General features: G+C 37.3%; 1 protein-coding gene across 1 annotated transcript in view; it reads right to left on the reverse strand.

Moving 5' to 3' along the window:
- SNX9 (sorting nexin 9) overlaps window positions 1-19,999 on the reverse strand; it is a 58,716-nt gene that overhangs the window by 11,789 nt on the left and 26,928 nt on the right. Inside the window, exons 3-11 of the mRNA XM_072409371.1 lie at window positions 18,270-18,344; window positions 16,933-17,037; window positions 15,318-15,468; window positions 13,816-13,966; window positions 13,109-13,193; window positions 12,220-12,345; window positions 9,884-10,001; window positions 6,373-6,503; window positions 2,230-2,333 (exon numbers count right to left, since the gene is read on the reverse strand). Of these exons, the coding sequence (XP_072265472.1) occupies window positions 2,230-2,333; window positions 6,373-6,503; window positions 9,884-10,001; window positions 12,220-12,345; window positions 13,109-13,193; window positions 13,816-13,966; window positions 15,318-15,468; window positions 16,933-17,037; window positions 18,270-18,344 (1,046 nt within the window). The remainder of the gene's footprint in view (window positions 1-2,229; window positions 2,334-6,372; window positions 6,504-9,883; window positions 10,002-12,219; window positions 12,346-13,108; window positions 13,194-13,815; window positions 13,967-15,317; window positions 15,469-16,932; window positions 17,038-18,269; window positions 18,345-19,999) is intronic.

Consider the following 19,999-nt stretch of genomic DNA (forward strand, 5'->3'; position numbering starts at 1 on the left):
ACATTATCATCAACATCCATCCATTCCGTTAAAACATCTTCACTTATCCTTGATGAAAGCTACTTGGCATTAGGATCAGTTACATCCTTAACATGCTTTTCTTTGGAAACTCTAACCTCTGCAGTAATATTTTCACTGTCTTCCTTAGAATAGGAAATAACCATTAAACTTGGCTACAATTTATTCCATCCATTTTTCAGTGTTGATGTTTTCACAGACTTTGCATTGGCAACATAGTAAACTGCATCCTTAATCTTAATGTTAAAAAAGTACCCCATGAACAGGGATCGATACGTACACTTCATAGAATGTATACCGCCATTGTCCTGTCATTGTCCTGTGGTTGAATTAGTGATGTGTAGTTGGGTGGGAGGTAGAAAACAAAAACATTATCTTTCACTAGAAGATTGGCTTTTGGATGTGCCGGACAACTGTCTAAAATGCAAAGTATCTTGTTGGGTCTAGTCCAACCGAGTTACAGTGAGCCCTAGCCTCAGGAGCGAAATATTTTTGAAACCAATCCAACGGAATGTCAGTGGTAACCCACCCCTTCTTTTTGGCACGGTAATGGACAAGAAACTATGTTATTCCTTGTAGGCCCTTGGACGTAAACTTTTCCCGATAACAAGCAACTTACATCTATGGGTACCTGCAGCGTCAGAAAAGCACATTACCGAGACACGATCTTTTGAAGCTTTGAACCCCGATGGTGATACTGCATCCTCAGTTGTCAGGGGTTTTTTTTTTGGTGTACATCTCCAAAACAAGGCAGTCTCGCCAGCATTGTACACTTGTTCAGGACTTCAATGTTCATCACGAACTTTTCAAATTCGTCCACATTACTCGCATCTTTGCCTGCTGAACGTTTTTCACCACACACTGCACGAAACTGCAAGCCATATCACGACTTAAAACGATACAACCAACCTTCTGAATATTCACACATGTGTTGCAATCCCAGCTCTTTATGAAACACTTTGGCTTGTTTCTTTAATAAATCACCAGAAATTTCCACACCTTCATTTACACAGAGATTAAACCCGAACTTGGTCCAGTTCTGAACTTTTTCCCTCCGTCATTGACTTCCTCACAAACATTTGCTTTTTTGATCCACTGTCAGAAAAGAACTTTAGCAGTTTTTTCTGTCTGTGAAGAGCCAATGTTGTATCTTTCACAAATGGTTCGAACAGACACGTCGCTATCAAGTTTTTCTTAGCATTTTCATCTTCTCTGCGATCGACAAGGCATGATGTTTACGTTTTACACCTCTTTTCTTTGCCATAATGCCTGAATCTTTGCCTGAATCCATAATGCATACAGCAGCAAATAAATGAGAAGGAAAGCACATGCAAGCAAGACCTAACAGCTGTTTCTGGAGTACAGCAACATCAAAACAAACGGGGCCTCCAGAAAACAGTGTAAAATTGGAAAAGCGCCCTGAAATCCATGCAGGAAAACTGAACAGATGATCAATAGCTGGATTTTGGAATGTCAACCTTTATGACATTGCATCGAAAGTACGTGAAAAAAAAGGAACCTAAATGGCTGCAGAGAGAACAAAAATCTAACTACACCCTTGGCAATGCTGAAAAATACCTGAATCCACAAATGAATGTATTACAGTTACAGAGAAATAATATCATGTAACTTGGGAATGCAGAGTGGATTTAGCTTCATTTAATATAAAAAAATACTGCTGCCCATGCTCCCTAGCCATCCTGGATTGCATGTTACTGTAATCCCTGGTGCCGTGAAGATCAAAGTTATATCTCCAACCTGAGCAGAGGTTGTTTTTTTTTTAAGCAAAATTTATAGATGAAGTGATCTACCATACAAAATTTACTTATCCGGCCAAAGAGAAGTAGTCTGAGAAAGTAAACAGCGTGAGATACAAACTTTAGACAACTGTGTTTTCTACTGATCACCGAGATCAGCACAGTGGGTCTATCAATAAGGTCTGATTTTAGGGTCTCTTATTGAGGTCTGTAATGAGGGGTCAGTCATTATGTCTGCACTAAGTTTTGCTCTGAACAGTCTGCAACTGAGATTTGAACTTTATTGTGTCCATGCATCTTGTACATATAATCTATGTAAAGATGAGGAAAGATTGAAAACTGCACAGGAGTCTCTTAAAACATTGCTTCTGGACTCTAAACAAAAATGAGAGTTTTTTTTCCATGCTTTGTGAGAACAATAAACACTGAATAAATATATAAAAAAGATAATTACACTTCTATCATATCCAGTTCGGGACCTTCTGGTTCTATTGTAGAAAATATCATACTGCCAACCAGTTCATCCTTTTCTGCTTTCCTCTTGCCAGTCTTCCATTCCTAGTAAAACAGGAAAAAACACAAATATTAGAAAAAAAACGAGGCAATTACACTCCTTCACCTAAACTCAGAAATTTCACTTTAAGTGATTTCACTTTAGGTAGACAACCCTCTTATGTAAAGTAAAAAAGTACAACACCCTTTTAAAAAAAAAAAAAAAAAAAAAAGGTGCAGCACAGCACCCTAATCCCCGATCACCTAGGGGTGTCTGAACTTTTTGCAAAGAGGGCCAGATTTGGTGAGATGAAAATGTGTGGGGGCCGACTATTCAGCATGTGCCTGCGTTGGGTGACGTAAGAAGAAGAACAGGAAAGAAGAGGCCAAGAGTGTGCCACCAGTCGCACCTGTTAGGAGATAGATGCCGGGACAACACGGGGCCTGATGGAAGATACCTCGGGATGGATAGGACTGCCCTGCGAGGTTGAAGGTAAGTGTGTTTTTTTTTTTGTTTTAAGCATTTTTCAGTTTCGTTCCTCTTTAATTCCTAATGATACATCATTAGGAATTAATGCCTAGCCTCATATAGATTTTAAAAAAAAAAAAAAAAAGGTGCAGCACAGCACCCTAATCCCCGATCACCTAGGGGCGTCTGAACTTTTTGCAAAGAGGGCCAGATTTGGTGAGATGAAAATGTGGGGGGGCCGACTATTCAGCATGTGCCTGCGTTGGGTGACGTAGGAAGAAGAACAGGAAAGAAGAGGCCAAGAGTGTGCCACCAGTCGCACCTGTTAGGAGATAGATGCCGGGACAACGCGGGGCCTGATGGAAGATACCTCGGGATGGATAGGACTGCCCTGCGAGGTTGAAGGTAAGTGTGTTTTTTTTTTTTGTTTTAAGCATTTTTCAGTTTCGTTCCTCTTTAATTCCTAATGATACATCATTAGGAATTAATGCCTAGCCTCATATAGATTTTTATGGTAAGACAAAGCATGCTAAACAATGTAAAGGTATTTAAAATTCTTTCACCTAGTTTACAGTACTTCATCTACATCTGTGTCTTTCTTTATAATGATGGAGCCATCTTTGTTCAGACACTATTCAGGGTTGGCATCTATTTACTGGGCTGAAACAATGGTTTAGACGTGACACAAATATGTAAGTCATATTGTATAGGCAGATGGTCCACAAACGCCTGACACAGATCATCCTCTTGCTGTCTTAAGCTACGTACACACTTCCAATTATTATCGTTCGTTCACCGCGCATGCTCAGACCATGGACGATCAATGAACGACCGTACACACGATAGATGGTCAACGATCATCGTCCAATCCGATCCGCCGGTCCGGTCGTTCATTTCCAACGACTATCCTCGTTCGTCGGCGTCGTTGGTTACTTTTTTTACGAACGATTTTTGCCCAATCGATCGTTCGTCGTTCATTTCCAACGATAAAAATTGGAAGTGTGTACGCAGCTTTACACTTTGTGACTTGCTACTATGTAACAGTTTTTCTGACTGAGGAAATGCATTTTCCTGATTGCAGCTGATTGTTCACATTATCTCGACCTAGGCAAATTCCCTGACTGGATTTCAAAAACAATTTATTCATGAAAAAAATGGAGCTCTTTTTATTTGACTTTTATTGGAAATTTTACTGTTGCTGTAAAATTAGCCTACCATGTTTCTATAAACATACTACTACTAGGATTAAAACACAAATCAAGGTGACCTCTCTAACATTGGATAGATATGGCTTCTTTTGTGTCCTATCTCCCTCTGGTCACATGATGTCCCAACACAGCCACACGCTCTGTAATTCTACATGTGAATATATAGTAGTTCCCACTCAACATTCTCCATAAAATTCTCTCCTAAAAGCAGAGAGGATGTGGCTATATGTTCCTGGGTCACTAGGTCCTCTGTGCAGCCATGGAAAACAGAAAAGAGAGAAAGAAAGAAAAAAAGAAAAAAAGAAATACTGGAAAACAAAAAGAACAAACAATTTATACACTAACATATGTGTGGTGACATTCCGGCTGTTAAAAATCCACAAAAGTCAAGGATTGCCTAAACTGTTGACATAACAAACAGTCCACCATCTGTGTTTATGCCACTTGAAGTATTAGTACACAGATGCAGCAAAACCTAAACAGCTTCCAGTTTTACAGGAAGGACATTGCAACATAAAAAAGGGTGATTGGTAATTTAATTATCATCATCAATACTAACATTGAAGAATGCCTCTCATTGGTCATTTATGTCAAACAAACTAATTTGGTAAATTCCCTATAGGTTTTAACCCAGAGCACTTGAATATATATGAAGAAACAAATTGAATAGCTGAGAAATTCCAATTATCCCTCAAATGAGATTTTGTGCAAAATGATCATTCAATACAAAAATAAAAACTCTATATACTACTAGATTGCTGCACTACTTTACCAAAATATTTTACATTATTGGACAATATTAGTACACTGATTTTTTTAGTATTTGATATAATTCTATATATATAATAATTACTTAATTATTAATAATTATAGGTGTCCCCATTGGGGGATTTTCCCTCACTTAAGGCTTAGTCTACACGGACTGTTTGCCCCAGCGTTTAACCTGAGGCTTTTAAAGCCCATGTTTGAAGCCCCCATGCATTCCAATTAGCTGATTTACACCAGGACGTTTCCTTCAGGCACGTTTGTGAGCTTTATCTTAAACGTTGCTTGCAACATTTAAAAATCTAAAACGCAGGGTAAATGCTGGAAAACGCTCAAAAGCACTGGAAAACGCTCCCACTGAAGTCAATGGAGGCTTTTACAAGTGTTTTTGAGCTTTTTATAAAAGCTTCCATTGAAAACAATGGGGGCTTTTATAAGCGTTTTTAGCAGGACTTTGGAATCTGGAAGCCTCCTTTAATAAGGAGACTCCCAGATCTCCACCACCCCACCCTGGGGAATGAGCACAGGGGTACATAAAACCCCTTACTCATTACCTGAAAGGGTTAAAATATGTGTAAAAAATAGGACGAGGCTTTAATGTTAAATTATTTTATTAAATGTATGTGTGTTTGTGTAACTAAACTTTTTTTTTTTTTAGAGGTTATCCCACAATGACAGTATCATTCTTACAGCTGCATTCATTCATAACATGAGCACAGCCGTGGGACTCCTCCTGACAGTGAGGGATCCCTAGGCACTAGGGGTTAAATGAGGACAAGGCTCCCCATTCACCTCTAGTGCTTTGTGATTGGCTGAGGTTTTCCGTTTCTCAGCCATTCAGCACTAGACTTGAATGGGGAGACTTTTCCCCATTCACCTGTAGTGCTCTGTGATTGGCTGAGCAATAGGAAACCCTGATGACAGCTCAAGCATCATCAGGATTTCCCTTTCCTCAGCCAATCAGGGAGCAGAGCAATCAGCAGAGCTCTGCTATGCTGACAGCTCTGCTCCCAATTGCTTCCGCAGCCCTAGAGGAGCTGTAGTATGTGTTCTGTATCAGGGTTTCCTATTTCTCAGCCAATCACAAAGCACTAGAGGTGAATGGAGAGCCTTGTCCTCATTTAACCCCTAGTACCTGGGGATCCCTTACTGTTAGGAGGAGTCCCACGGCTGTGCTCATGTTATGAATGAATGCAGCTGTGGGAATCATCCTGTCATTGGAATAACCTGTAAAAATAAAAAAGTTTAGTTACACAAATACACCCACATTTAATAAAATAATTTAACATTAAAGCCTTGTCCAATTTTTTACATATATTTTAACCTTTTCAGGGAATAAGGGGTTTTATGTACCCCTGTACTCATTCCCTGAAAGGGTTAAAAGTATATTTTATAAAGGCCTATGTAAAATTGCGGCAAATTACAGCAATTTGCGGTAAAATGCATCATTGGGGTTTATAAAAGGGGCTTGTAAAAGTGCATACAAATGCATATAAAGGTGGTAGGAACTTTTTTATGTGTTTTTAAAACCGTCCATGTAGACCCAGCCTAATATAAATCAAAGTGCAGGAGTTTTGCAGCAATCCACAGCAACCCATATATTCCAATTGTGTTCAGAAGAATGGAAGATTATCAGATCATTAGATATGCAGTTTTTGATTACCTTTTCATCACGGAAGTTAAGAAACTGCTGGAAAACATCACTTTCTGATACGACAGGATGGCGGCACATTCGAGACATCCATGCTTGTAATCTTTCCATACGCATCTTTATAAATTCTTCTTCAAAACGACCTAGAAAGTGTTAAAAAGAATGATTGAATAGTGGACTACTATAGTGGAAGACATCTAACCTACTTTCCTTTTTTGGAGATATTGGTGGTGAATAAACATGTACGTTTGTAGTAAGTCTAGCAGTAGTTAGTCACATTCAACTGGACTTGTTATTGTAATTAATGAGAACTTTCACAAACATTTGTAGTAAGCATCAAGCACTATGAAATCTTAAAATAAGAGGAAGCAAAGACACTGTTATGTAGTTAACTTGAAACCAAGGCTTATCAAAGAACCTTATTTTCTAACGGGTTACAAGCAGAAGTGTACAGAACATAACCCAGAAACACAATGGCAGAGACCATATACAAATCAAAAATGTACCTGTAAGGAAACAAATTAGAACAAACACTCAACCTTTGCCTTCTGCAATGTATGATGTGACATCAATATCCTTTCAGTGAGATTGCTGGGAAATAATAAGTACCCCAAACCTCATGAGAGGACACTGTAGCTCAGTGCAAGATTTGGTATTCTAAGTTATGTCCTTACAGACACAATTTTGCTTTTGTATTATAAAGAGATTTCAACAAAGGGGTTCAAGATCTAAGTAAACCTTTCTTTAAACCCCCCTCAACAAATCAAAAATTAAAACAAACACCACATCTGGGGAAATTACTGGAATTTAGTAAAAAGCGTATTTTATTTATTTTAAATACCAGCAATCCAATAGTGGGTAGTGAGGGTGTGAATGATAATTAAAAGGGGGATCCCAGTGTTAGGGTTTGTTATTAAACAAAATATATTAGTCAAAGTGATTCTTGTTCTGTTAAGCATGAGGAGAGAATTAAAAAATGCGAGAAAAGGACAAACATATAAACTATCCAACAGGGAAGCAGTTACATATTGTGACTAATAATAAAGCTGAAATTTAATCTGCTAATATTTTGCCTTTTCTGGTTCCATTTAACCCCTTCCCATCCCCATATGAAAATGCAAATATTACTATAATTATTATAATAAATTACTTTTTTTTTTTAAATAAAACCAGTCATAAAATACCTGATTTTAGACTAATGGGCATAATCACTGAAAGATAAACTAAATTTTGTTTGCCCTAACTGGTAAGTATCCAAGTCCATGCCATTGACAAACTGGCATAGACTCTCTTTATTGGCTGCCTGAGGAAAGGTCCTTTTTTCCTAATGGACCAGAAAGGACTCTTGATCATGGGTGCCATTGCACCAGTGGATTGGCAGTCCCCAGACATGGAACCCAAGCTGCCAAAGCGACCTTCAACAGCGAATTTATGTCTGAGTGGGATAGGTTCTGGGGGCGTGGAGAGAATTCTAGCTATTGCTCAGAGAAGGGTTTTAAGCCTCTAACAAATATTTACATTGGCATTCTAAGATTCAGGAGTCATTACAATTTTCAGACATTGGATGTCACATAAACACTGCTGCAGCATAATGATACCTATAGTTTGTTTCTATCTTTAATTGCTGGTTAGTGGTGGAAGCAATCATTAACACAAATTTCCAGAGTCCGGACGAAAATTATTAACTCATTTTTAAAGCAAACATAAAGCTTGTACACAATTGTCTCTTTTTTATTCTTTTTTTTTTTTTTCTTTACTGTGCCTGGCACACTCAGGAAACTATCAATATTCTACCATTCCTGTAATTTTAGAAATAATTTAATATACTAGTCTCAGCATTAACAGTCTCCGGTATTGTAATCTGCCTTCACGTGACTGCAGCCCTTTTTCCTGTTTAGCCTGTGAGTCATCCGGAAAACTATTTCCCTGTGCCAGAAACAATGTAGAAAACACAAGCTGTACTGTCATATTAGGTTAATGTTACGCAAGTCACAGCTCTCTCTAGACAAGAAAAAACAACCAGATATCTGCTGCAAGCTACGCTGCGGCTTAAACTCAAAGCTACGGAAGAGTTTCATTAAAGTATCTGTGGGAATAAAATATGAACCCTTAAAGGATACATATTTACTAAAAGCTAATACACAACTTAAAGCATAAATCCAGACAAAACAAGAAAAACATATTCAGTACACTAAAACATAAGTACAGTTTCCTAAAAAATATCTTTCCATGGGATACAGAATACTTTATCCTTTTGGTATAGAAGTAAGGAGAGGGAAAGGTGTTCTGTAGTCCAAACAAACTGGGCAAGAACACTGACAGACAAAGGAATAAGCTTCTATTTGCTCATTTGCCCAGGTTTTGGCAAAATATTATGAACATTATGTACGGAATGTGGTTTTTTTTTCTCCTTCTACTTCATTGCTATTGCTTACTCCGATTTCACATAGTCACAGTGCAATAGAAGCTGTAGCAAATCAGATAGAGCCCACTTTATTTTTTGGATTTCAGCTCTTTCCCTCCTGCAGAATGAGCTACATGTAGGTATTACCACAACTTCCCAATTTCAAGAAGTTATGTATATCACCCTGTAGATCCCTCCCTACCAGCCATGATATACGTGACTTGCATAAACAAGAATAGGGCAGGTCACGAAAACATTAAGGTTTTTAATTTTTCATTTCAGTAGCATGGTAATGTGACGGGGATCCAACTTCAGCTTTAAGCGGATACAATAATGGGTCCCAATGATGCATACAGCAAACCAATATTGCATAACTGCAAAGCTGAAAGTAGGGGGTAAGAGCTGCAGTTACTGCAAGGAGTTGCAAGTCTATTAAGACAGCTTAAAATAATTTGGTATTGAGGGTAATCTAGACGCTGCCATCACTCACCTTTATCTGGCTGTCATGCTGGCTTTATTAGTAAACACTAGGTTTTATAGTTGCTGCTGTCCTTTCACTGTCCAATCAAATGCTGTGGGTGGTGAGGTCACTTCGCTATAAAATTTGAAGGGAAACTGTATAGGGCTTTGATTGGGTCAATTTGATTTTGGTATTTTTTCAGAATGCCTTGCTGTTGCTTGTTTTGATGTGTATATTGTATTGAAATGTTTTACATAATAAAGGAATCCTAGCACAGTGTGCTAAAGAAAGTGCAAAAATGTCTAAATGAGTGCAACCACTGTCTTGTCAGCTACAAGTGTTCTAATGTATGGTCTACGGCAACCTGTCCACTGCCCAGGTTGTGTCAGGTTTATAATACATAAATAGAGGAAAACCATATGCAAGTACGGGTTCATGTGGTTTGAGGCCAACTAAAGTCTGGTAAGGTATTATCTGAATTCCCAAGGCTTTGTAAAAAAAAAAAGCAAAGCACAGTATTATTTTAATAAACTGGTAAAAAACAGAATTTAAACTGTTCTCAATTTAACATTAAGCCCTAATTACCTAAGATGCTATTCCTAGAATCCATCTTTGGAGATTGTATGCTAATGTGACACTGACATACTCTTAAACTTTACCTGTGACTTGTTTATCTGGAAGAGAAGGAATGGGAATGGCTAATCCAAATTTCACTAGAAGACGCTCATACAGCCAATCAAAGTGCTTATATCTGTGGTTAACTGAACGGTTTGTGTTCTGAAAACAAAAAGGAAACAGGTATTGTTAGACATTATATTATTCAAACCTACCCTGTTTCCCCTATATTAAGGCACCGTCTTATATTTTTTTGAAATGCCAACATATGCCCTAGGTCTTATTTTTAGGGGGATTTCTTATTTTTCCATGAAGAAGACTACAGTACACATTTACTGTTGAAAATCACTCATGTGCCATTGGTTGTCCCCTTCTGATCACTCTGTGCCATTGATTGTCCCCTTCTGATCACTCATGTGCCATTGATTGTCCCCTTCTGATCACTCATGTGCCATTGATTGTCCCCTTCTGATCACTCTGTGCCATTGATTGTCCCCTTCTGATCACTACCGTATGTGCCATTGATTATCCCCTTCTGATCACTACCGTATGTGCCATTCACTGTCCCCTTCTGATCACTGACTCGCCGGGTAACAGACTCTGTTAGGGCAGGGATCAGCAGCTTGCTTGTCCTTTGAAGTTACTTTCAGTTTCACTCTGCACTGCAGCCAGCATCAAGGAGTCACACAGAGGCACACAGTATCAGGTATCAGAGGATGTCTTATTTGCGGGGGGGTGCTTTATTTTAATTGTTTGAGCAAAAATTGGGGGGTGGCTTATTTGATGGGGATGCCTTATCATCGGGGAAACACGGTAAGCCAAGATGAAGGTAATAAGACAATGGAGGTCTCTAAGCAGTGGCTAATGTGTAATATATGACTCTCAGAAGCCTTTGATGAGAAGTCATTACTTATCTATTTTTATTGAACATTAATTGCATTATACATTTCATTTAAATGACGTGAGCTATTTAGGCATATATGTTATTAAAGGCAAATTTGTTATTCTTTTTAAACTTCTAAAAATCAAACATTTGTCGGAAGGATCATTAATACCTCTAATATCCATAGAGCCTCTTTTACAAATCCCTCCATCTTTACTGGGTTGATCTGATTGATTTCTTTAGGAAAAGGACCCTATTTCATTTTACATGACCGTTCCCGCAGCTGTTTTTGTTTTGGGGTATAGGGATAATAGGTGGGTGAGCCATAGCTTCTATGGTGAAGTTAGTTAGTAACCTTTGTGAAACCAAGATGAGAGGGATGCATAGACATTTGCTAGAAATCATTTTTTTATCACACCTCTATAGAACAATGGCCACAAAGTAAAATGTATAACAAACAGTTGTGTACAAACACTAGTTTAAAATGGAGAGAGGATATTGCTATTTACTGGATACTGTAATATTACTTTGTTACTCTGTTGCTTGCATTTTAAAATACATTTAATTTTTTGCAGACAAAAGGCCTGATTTAATAAAGCTCTCCAGGGCTGGAGAGGATACACTTTCATCAGTGAAGCTGGGTGATCCAGGAAACTTGGAATGGATCTGGTCCAGGATTCAAAACATTTGCTAACAAATAACAAATGACTTTTAGGAAATCCATTCCAGGTTTGCTGGATCACCCAGCTTCACTAATGAAAATGTGTTCTCTTCAGCCTTGGAGATCTTAAAGGCCCAATGAATTGGAAACTACAAAGTTGAAATATAACATGTAATAAGTTTTACTGCTCAAAGACTTCAAACTTGATTTAGCCGTTCTTTTTACACTTCACAGATAGAAAAACTGTGCTGCTTTTTGTGTCATGTTCCCTACGAAAGAGCATGCTATTGGACACTAACTGCATGCTACTGATACTACTGGAATCCTCCAAATGCTCCCTACTTCATTAAGCAAAACACCTCCTCTCCCCATCTCCTTGCCTGAAACCATGTTAGGAAAATAGCACAGTGCAGGGCAGAGCCCCAGTATTGTGAGTATTATGAATGGCAACTAGATGACATATTACATGGATATTATCCACACAAATAGAAGCACAGCCAAAAGGGGCAATGGAAATGTCTGATTGAGTCTGAGTGAGTGCAGGAGCATAAAAAAGTCAGATTTCAGAGCCTCCTGCTAGTAATGATACAAAGTATTGTATGTGTTTTCTTAATTATTCACATAGATAACTATATTATGAGATGTTTAAAGCATAGATTTCTATTTTAATTTCCAAGAAAGATCATAAGGCATGTGATGCTATTTGCATCCAGAAGCCACTAATTTATTTTAAAGTGTCTTCCATGACAATAACATAAGCAACTATGGGGTGGCGGCATACAAAAAAAAATATGACATGTGTTTATCATATGTTTCCAATTGTTTTGATCACTTACTGTTGTTGTTAACTGGTATTCAATATAGCTCTTCAAGCCGTACATTTTGGATCCCTTCTTGGGATCAGCCACAGTGCAGTCGAATGTTGTGGTTGGGTAGACCCACATTGGGCCATAATCTCCAATCTGCAAACAATAAAAAACAAGATTACACAATAAAGGAAAAACATACTTGTTTACTACACATCTGCTATTGAAAACAGAACATTTATAAATTATAACATATCCGAATAGCTTAGCGACAGCAAAAAAAAATTGTCATAGTCCCTTAGCAAGTAATTGGACAAATTGACAAACTTGTAAACCAGCAAAGCAAGCATGTTTTTGGTTTAAAACTATATTAAGACAGAAGAAAAAAAAGGAACCTGACTAAAAAATTTCCATACATCTTAAATGTACAAATATTTCTGGGTCTGTGGAGGAGGGGTATTCTCCAGACACCCCTGTTACCAGCTTACCCAAACAAAAACTATAGTGAATAAATCACAAGAAAATGTATGTGAAAAACTATAGATCAGGATGGTCAGGACTGGCTAGGAAGAAACTGCCCAACCAATCGGTCTCTCATGTCACAGATGGTGAGTACATGCCAGCATACAATTCTAAATATATGGGTAGGAAACAACTATTAATGTCCCTAATTATAGGACATTGAAAAAAGAGAGTAAAACATATATATATATATATATATATATATATATATATATATATATATATATATATATTTACAAAAACTATATAAAAATAATTTAGGTAGGAAAATTGGTCAGAAAATTATTGGTAACTGGCGCTGCTAAATTTTGAACTTATGTCTTAGTGTCTTCGGATTATGAAAAGGTCATGCAAGCTCTAAATAAAGCAAGGAAGTAGCACAGCATAGATATCTTACAATAATGGAGATCTTCTCTTTGGGTTTTGCTGTCTGTTTAGATAACAGATACTGTTCAACTCCTGACTTTCCAAAACCAGGAAATCTGCCAAAACAAGTTAAAACAGTTAGTTGCTAAACTTCAGCTGGAATCCAATGTTTATATAAATTACAAGGAAGCTTGCTTTGGTGTGAAAACTATAGACTAGGATTGTCAAACCAAATGACATTGCTTTCATTGATCTCTGAAGACTACAGAACCATGTCTTGCTTTGTTATATATAGAGAGGAGTGCAGCCACCTCATCTAAGGACTGGTAAACTGCACCACACCTTTACCTTACCTTGTAGTCTAATCTCGTGATGGAAGAGGATGGGGAGGGCAGTGTTTGGGAATGGAGAAAGCAGGTAGTTCTTTTTTGGAAATAAGAAAGGGAGGGGAAGTTGAACCCTGAAAGTGTTGTTGAGCTTTAAAATATTTTATAAAAAAAAAAAAGTTGATGTAAAACTGTAAAGATCCTTTCTCAGATTTAAAAAAAAAACTAAATGTAACTACTGTCTGACTACTCTTTTGATGCTCCCCCTCTATGTCAGTCCCTCCACTGGATGCCAGTAACACATAATCCAATTTAAACTGATAACTCTCTTTTAAAGCATTCCATACATTTCCTCCAGACAATTATTACGACTAGAAATGGTTTTGATTCTTATCCATGTATGAGCATGTACTTGTTTAGAGGTATCCTCATGGAGGCTGGTCTTCCTGCTCCCCGTTGACCTGCTCCAGGATCAGAGGTCTCAGAATCCTTGTAACCAAGGTACCCAGGAGGAGAGGATTTGGGATCGTCCCAGTCATCATCCCACTCATCATCATCAACAGCTGCAAAAAAACAGAGGATTTATTTTGTACCACAATACATTTAAAGTGACTATCAGAAGCTCAATTCACTTGGAGTGGTTTGCTTCTAGCAACCATTTGTTCTAGATGTGACTTTCATTTTAGAGGCAGTGATATGCAGCCCAGTAACCTTAAATTTGGTTGCACCGCTACTTTCTAAAATAGTGACCAGCAGCAAAACTGGAGAACAGGGTATTTAAACCAACACCACTATTTTTCACTATATCCTATGGGGTTCACCACTTCTAAAGTGGCAAACCACATAAATCCTTAAAAAATGGCAAGCGGGTAGGATTAAATGGTAAATAATAAGCAAATTAGAGGCAGTTATTGTAGCGCTTATGCTGAAAAACATGATCTTTTTAGTCAATTGTCACTTTGACAATTGAAGTAAATAAAAATGAGAGAGTAATAACAGCATATTTTATTTCAAACAGGTAACTTGCTCCTTTATAAGCAATCTCCTTACAGTCACCCTGATCCCGTTAGAAGCGATAGTAAGTGAACCAATTTTTCAGATGTTATATATGTATATGCAAATAGTAACCTTGTTAGGCAATCATGGCCTTGTAGCAGTTTTAGTCTCACTTGAGCTTTCAGATTAGGCACTATTTACAACCTGATACAACCAAACAAAACACCCTCTCTGATAACCTATGGCAAACACTGACAATAGGCAGTTTGATGAAAGACTACACAAAGCTTTACATGATCTTCACCTGAAAAGCTATCAAACACTTTACTGTTGTCCACTGACTAAGGCCAAGTATACATGTGCAATAATTGTTTTTCGGAAGGATCTTTCAAGATAATTTCCAACGACTAACGACTGCACGATGCATGAATGAGTGCTGTACATACAGCATCATTCTGCTCCATGGAGAAAACAAGGGAGTGGCAGCCTGCTGTGCGTTCTCCCCTTTACTTTTTACACATATCACATTACCATCGTTCGTCATCCACCATCTGTGGATCCGCCGAGACGGTCGTTCGGACGATGGACGACGAGCGCTGTACACACGCAAGATTCTTGTTCGATATCAGCCCTGAGCTGATTATGAGACGAGAACTATTGCGCGTGTTTACCTAGCCTAAGGTAATGTGCCCAGAAACAAATAAACTGCAGCAGATAGGTAAATATGCAGATAGTAAATATATTTGGAAAATTTAACCATTTTGCCAGGACTGGGTTGTGTGCTAAAAACAAATGTAGGAAAATTCTTGACATGGCCTAGTGGGTGACATGATGGGGGTTTTGGGACAGAAGAGAGCACACACTAAAATGCTGTGACCTGTATCGCCTAATATTTATTATTAATATTTTATACCCTACCTGGGCCTTGGTAAGCCTGTGGATGTCCAAAAGCAGAATCCCAGTTGTTTGATGTTGAGTTTTTCTGGTTTGCCCCCCAAGGATCATTTGCACTGTCAGATGTGGGTTTAGAAGCATTCCAGCTTGACCAGGGGTCATTTGTACTTTGAGCCTAAAGGTTAAAAAAGAAATACTGAATTAACTCCCAGCTGGGGATTTAGAGGCCAAAAAAGATTAAAAACAATCTTGGCGAGTACTTTTCTTGCCTCCAAACACCCTTCGTCTATTAGGCTTCTCCCCATCTCTGTAAAATCACTCACTTTTAATCAAGTAGGCTTTATGCCTTTCAGAAAAGCCTCCTTTCAGATCTACCTCCTTTTGCTTTACATGGTTTTATTGTAACAATTTCAGAACTTAGAAGAATACAAAGACCTCGTGTTTGAGTCCCGGACTGAGAGCCAGAAGGATCGGCTGTTTCTTTCCCCACCCTATTCGCTCCTATTTGATTTGTTTTACCTTCCCCTCTCCCTGTCCTCTTTTTTCCTCGCTCCTTCACCTTCTCCTTTTCGTTCCATTTATTTTCTTTTCTAAGCTAGATATAGGCGCTTTCACATTTCTGCTACTGAAAAATTGTCAGGGATGGAGCTTATTTAACTGACTATCCACCACAAAGTGAGATGGGTTAAACTCTCTGGTATATCAAGATGTTTCAATTCAAAGTTTGGTTCAATACCACATTAAAAATCATACTGATGGTTGTATTCTCAATGTTAATAAAGAATTTAAAAAAATAAATAAATAAAGTAAATAAAATCTATGTTTGCATAAAATAAATCAACATAAAATCAGCATTAAATGAAGTAATTCTGTGAATAATTAAAAAAGAAAAGAAATATAAAACCTTTGTTTGTACATGAACATCCAAATCTGTTCATTGTTTCAAAGAAATAGTTAGGGACATGCATAGCCTGTTCCCAGTATTATTGAAATGTATTGATCGTTCATAAAAATAGATGCAGTAAAAACTGTCACGATACAGCTTCAAAGCAAGCTCATTAATATTTATTACTACTGACCATTTCCAAGGTCAGTGGCTGTGTTCACAGAAGATAAGGTAATGTCTATAATGTTTTTATTCCGTTTTAATGTTGAAGAACAATTAAACATATAATGGTAAGCTTATGTTGCTCAAAACACATTCCAGTGGTAAGACAAGCTGTCAGGGTGTGTAAGTTTTTTGCTGTCTCCAAATGAGTTACTTTCAATAGCTACACCAACCATTTCCACAGTTTATACTGAAAATAATTAGCAGTAATTTACCACTGAACTAGTCATACCAAATCCTTGTGTTACATTGAGATCCCATAATATAAGTTAATTCATTCCAATGGCCTGCTCATTTCTACTGCCTCTACCTTACATGTAGTTGATTTTGCATATATCTATCGCTCTATAAAAGTCCTCAAACCTTTGTCTTACTTGTATCTTATATGTTCTATGGCTTTCATTATTAAGTGGCTTTTCTCCCATCAGGTAGTGCAAATGTACACTGTTTTACATCAAATCCCTGGAATTACTGCAATGCACTTATATAACATAGAGAACATTCTATAAATGGATCACACTGCTGACATACCTGTTCAACATTGTTGGCATTGGCGGCCTGAGCAGTTATGGCAGAAAGGGAATCAAAGAAAGACAAATCTGGCGCTGTGTTAGAAGCACCTCCATCAGATATGAACTGGAAAAACAAGCACAACATATATACAACATATAAGATTATATAAACGCTTTAAAAAAAAATCAAGTGATATGCTCTTGTGCTGGTCCAAAGGCTTTAACACATTCTCATCACTATCCTGAACTGGTATTTAAAGCAAGTGTTCTGATATTACTTGCTGTACATTTGCTCTGGGTCACTGATGAAAAGTACAGAAGAAAGAGCTAGGCAATTGTCTCTTGCCAAGGTTAGCAGTAGAAGCCTACAGATTTCCACAACTGTTTCAGTTAAACATGTAGATTTTACCAAGGTCATATACTGAAAATAAGCTGTGACATTTATTGTTGACATTTCTGTGATAAAGTAATGCTAACAGGAACCCAATTATGACATAAGACAGTAAAACAACACAACAAAGGATTTAAACGTTTTAATATTTTGTTGCATCTCACTCCTGCTGTTTTTGCAGCCTCTTTGCTTTCACTCCCTGTGTACATATATGCACTTCAGAGGGGGCTGCATGGAATGTTTTCACTTCCCCAGCTAGGAACACTGTTGTCAGTATCAGGAGATATCCCAACGTTGGCATTATGTTTAATAAAACAGCCATTTCAATAGACAGAATGTCATCAATCTTTAACAGCAACTGTCGGAACAAAACTTTTAGGCAGAACCACCTGCTATAATTTGAAAACTTCTGATTAAAAACAATGTTATGAAGGACTTTTGAAATGGCATTGGAACACGTCTTCTCTCTTCGATCTTCTCCTGGAGTGTGCAGAGACCATCTCCGGGGTTTCCCGGTGACGTTGGTGCATGCAGGAGGATTGGCCGGAAATTCAAATAATTTTGTATTGGATTCAATACAAAATAGATGTATTGAGTCCAATACAAAACAATCTTGATATAATATATATATATTTATATTATATATATATATATATATATTATACAAGCTACTGTACAGTTATATTACATGTTTAACTATTTTTTTATTTTAATAGATTTTTGTGTTTTTATTTTATTTAAAGTTTATTATTAAATGTATTAAATATTGGACATATTTCGGTGAGGTATACCTAAGAATTAAAGGCCTACATGTAAAATTAATTTCCATGCAAAAAAAATGTAACCATTTTTGCATGGAAATACGAACAGAATTAGAATGCTAGGGGGGTTAATTATACTTCTAAATATATATACTTTAAAAGGAGAGAAAATGAAAAATAATGTGTTCTGTCAACACCCCTCACCTCAACATAGTCTGTTGGTACAAGTCCTCTTTCACCTTGATTATTCTTGACTTCAATCCATCCTCCACCAACATCCTGCAAGGCCATAAAAAAAATATTTATTTATATTATTTATATGATCTCTCAAACATGTATAACTTCCATAGTATTGAAAATTAAACAAGGTAAATTTTTTTACCTTCATTAAAATATTACATCATCATCATTTTCCAAGAGGCCCCGCAGCAAGACCAAGCAGGGATTGTACATTTCCCTACTAGTGGCTGCAGTCTTATTCCAATTTGCTTTGTAACATGGGGATGAAGTAAGAGCAGGTTAAATGTGTGAATAAATTACTTTCCTAATGATCAGTTACAAAGTAACTACTTATTTATTAGCTAAGTTTTCATTAGTATAGGCATGCATGTTCATTTACATGCTTCCCATATGTCTCTCCCATAAGTCTCTTGAGGACATGGGACTGCCTTTTCTGTTTACCTATAGACCCAGGAACAGGAAATTCCAGGACGCCATATCCATGGTGATTGCAAGGATTTCCAAGTTGGAATATTAAACACGTAAATACAGCTTCAGGAAAAATAACAAGACATTACCCAGCTATGGCATTTCTGCAGTGGCTGTTTAAAACATAACTCCAGTTAAAAGTAAACTCCAGCAAAAGCCCTGGATAGGAGCATTCAGACTGGGAGAGAGGAAAGAAGGATCAAGAGAGAATCAAGCTTGTGATCACAAAGAACATACTGGCGGGGCCAGAGATTTCTGCTGCTTTAATATTATAAATCATAAACCTGAAGGCAGGCAGGTTAAATGCATTTTAGTCCTTTCAATGATGGAGGCAAAGCACCATGTGTGGGCATTAGGTGGTCTGCAGGAGGCATGAGGTTCTGTAATGTTTGCAGGAAGCTATGTAGCATCCTGCCAGCCCCTCACACCAGCCATGATCTGCCCTAATTTCACCTAGAAGCACAGAAACAAAGTGATGTCACCAAGTCTAAAATAACGAATACAACAAAAATAAAAAAAAGTTTTCTTTAATATCAAAAGAAGGAACCAGGGAAGGCAAACTATAAGCAAACTAAACTTCAGCTTTATGTGCTGGGGAGCAGGGGGGAGAAATTGGATGACCAGGCTGGCTCTGCGAATCTCAGGACTGGCTGGACAAAACTGTATATCCAAAAACAGAATAAACAGCTCTTTTTATTATTTGTCTATTGTGTAACCAGTGGGTTGTCTGAAAAGTCCCTCCTAAAAAGATACAGTTTAACATTTTCATAAAAAGAAATCATAATTATTTAAAAATCTTTTACTTTAAGATTATGTCAATACTATAGAGGAAGCATGTGACGGCTGAACCATCACATTCTATTTTTATCCAGTGTGACGTAACACACACTACACACCTTGAATCAAAGAGACATGATTACAACTGTCCCTGGTCATAGTTCATTTCTCAGTTGTTACAATGCATTTAATTGCTCAAACAATGACATATAAATTGCCAATTAAATTACAGCTACTAAAGAATTACCTAACTGAAGTTACACCATATATAAAAATTGTTGCACAGTATAATTGGTATAATATATATATATATATATATATATATATATATATATATATATATATATATATTATCATCTGGAGCATGAGAAAAGGGTAATGTGCCCTTACATTTAAGTTTAAGGCTGAGCTCTGTAATGTTAAACAATTGTTGATGGTAATGCTTTAAC

Source organism: Pyxicephalus adspersus, chromosome 4, assembly GCF_032062135.1.
Source record: "Pyxicephalus adspersus chromosome 4, UCB_Pads_2.0, whole genome shotgun sequence".
Taxonomy (NCBI): Eukaryota; Metazoa; Chordata; class Amphibia; order Anura; family Pyxicephalidae; genus Pyxicephalus; species Pyxicephalus adspersus.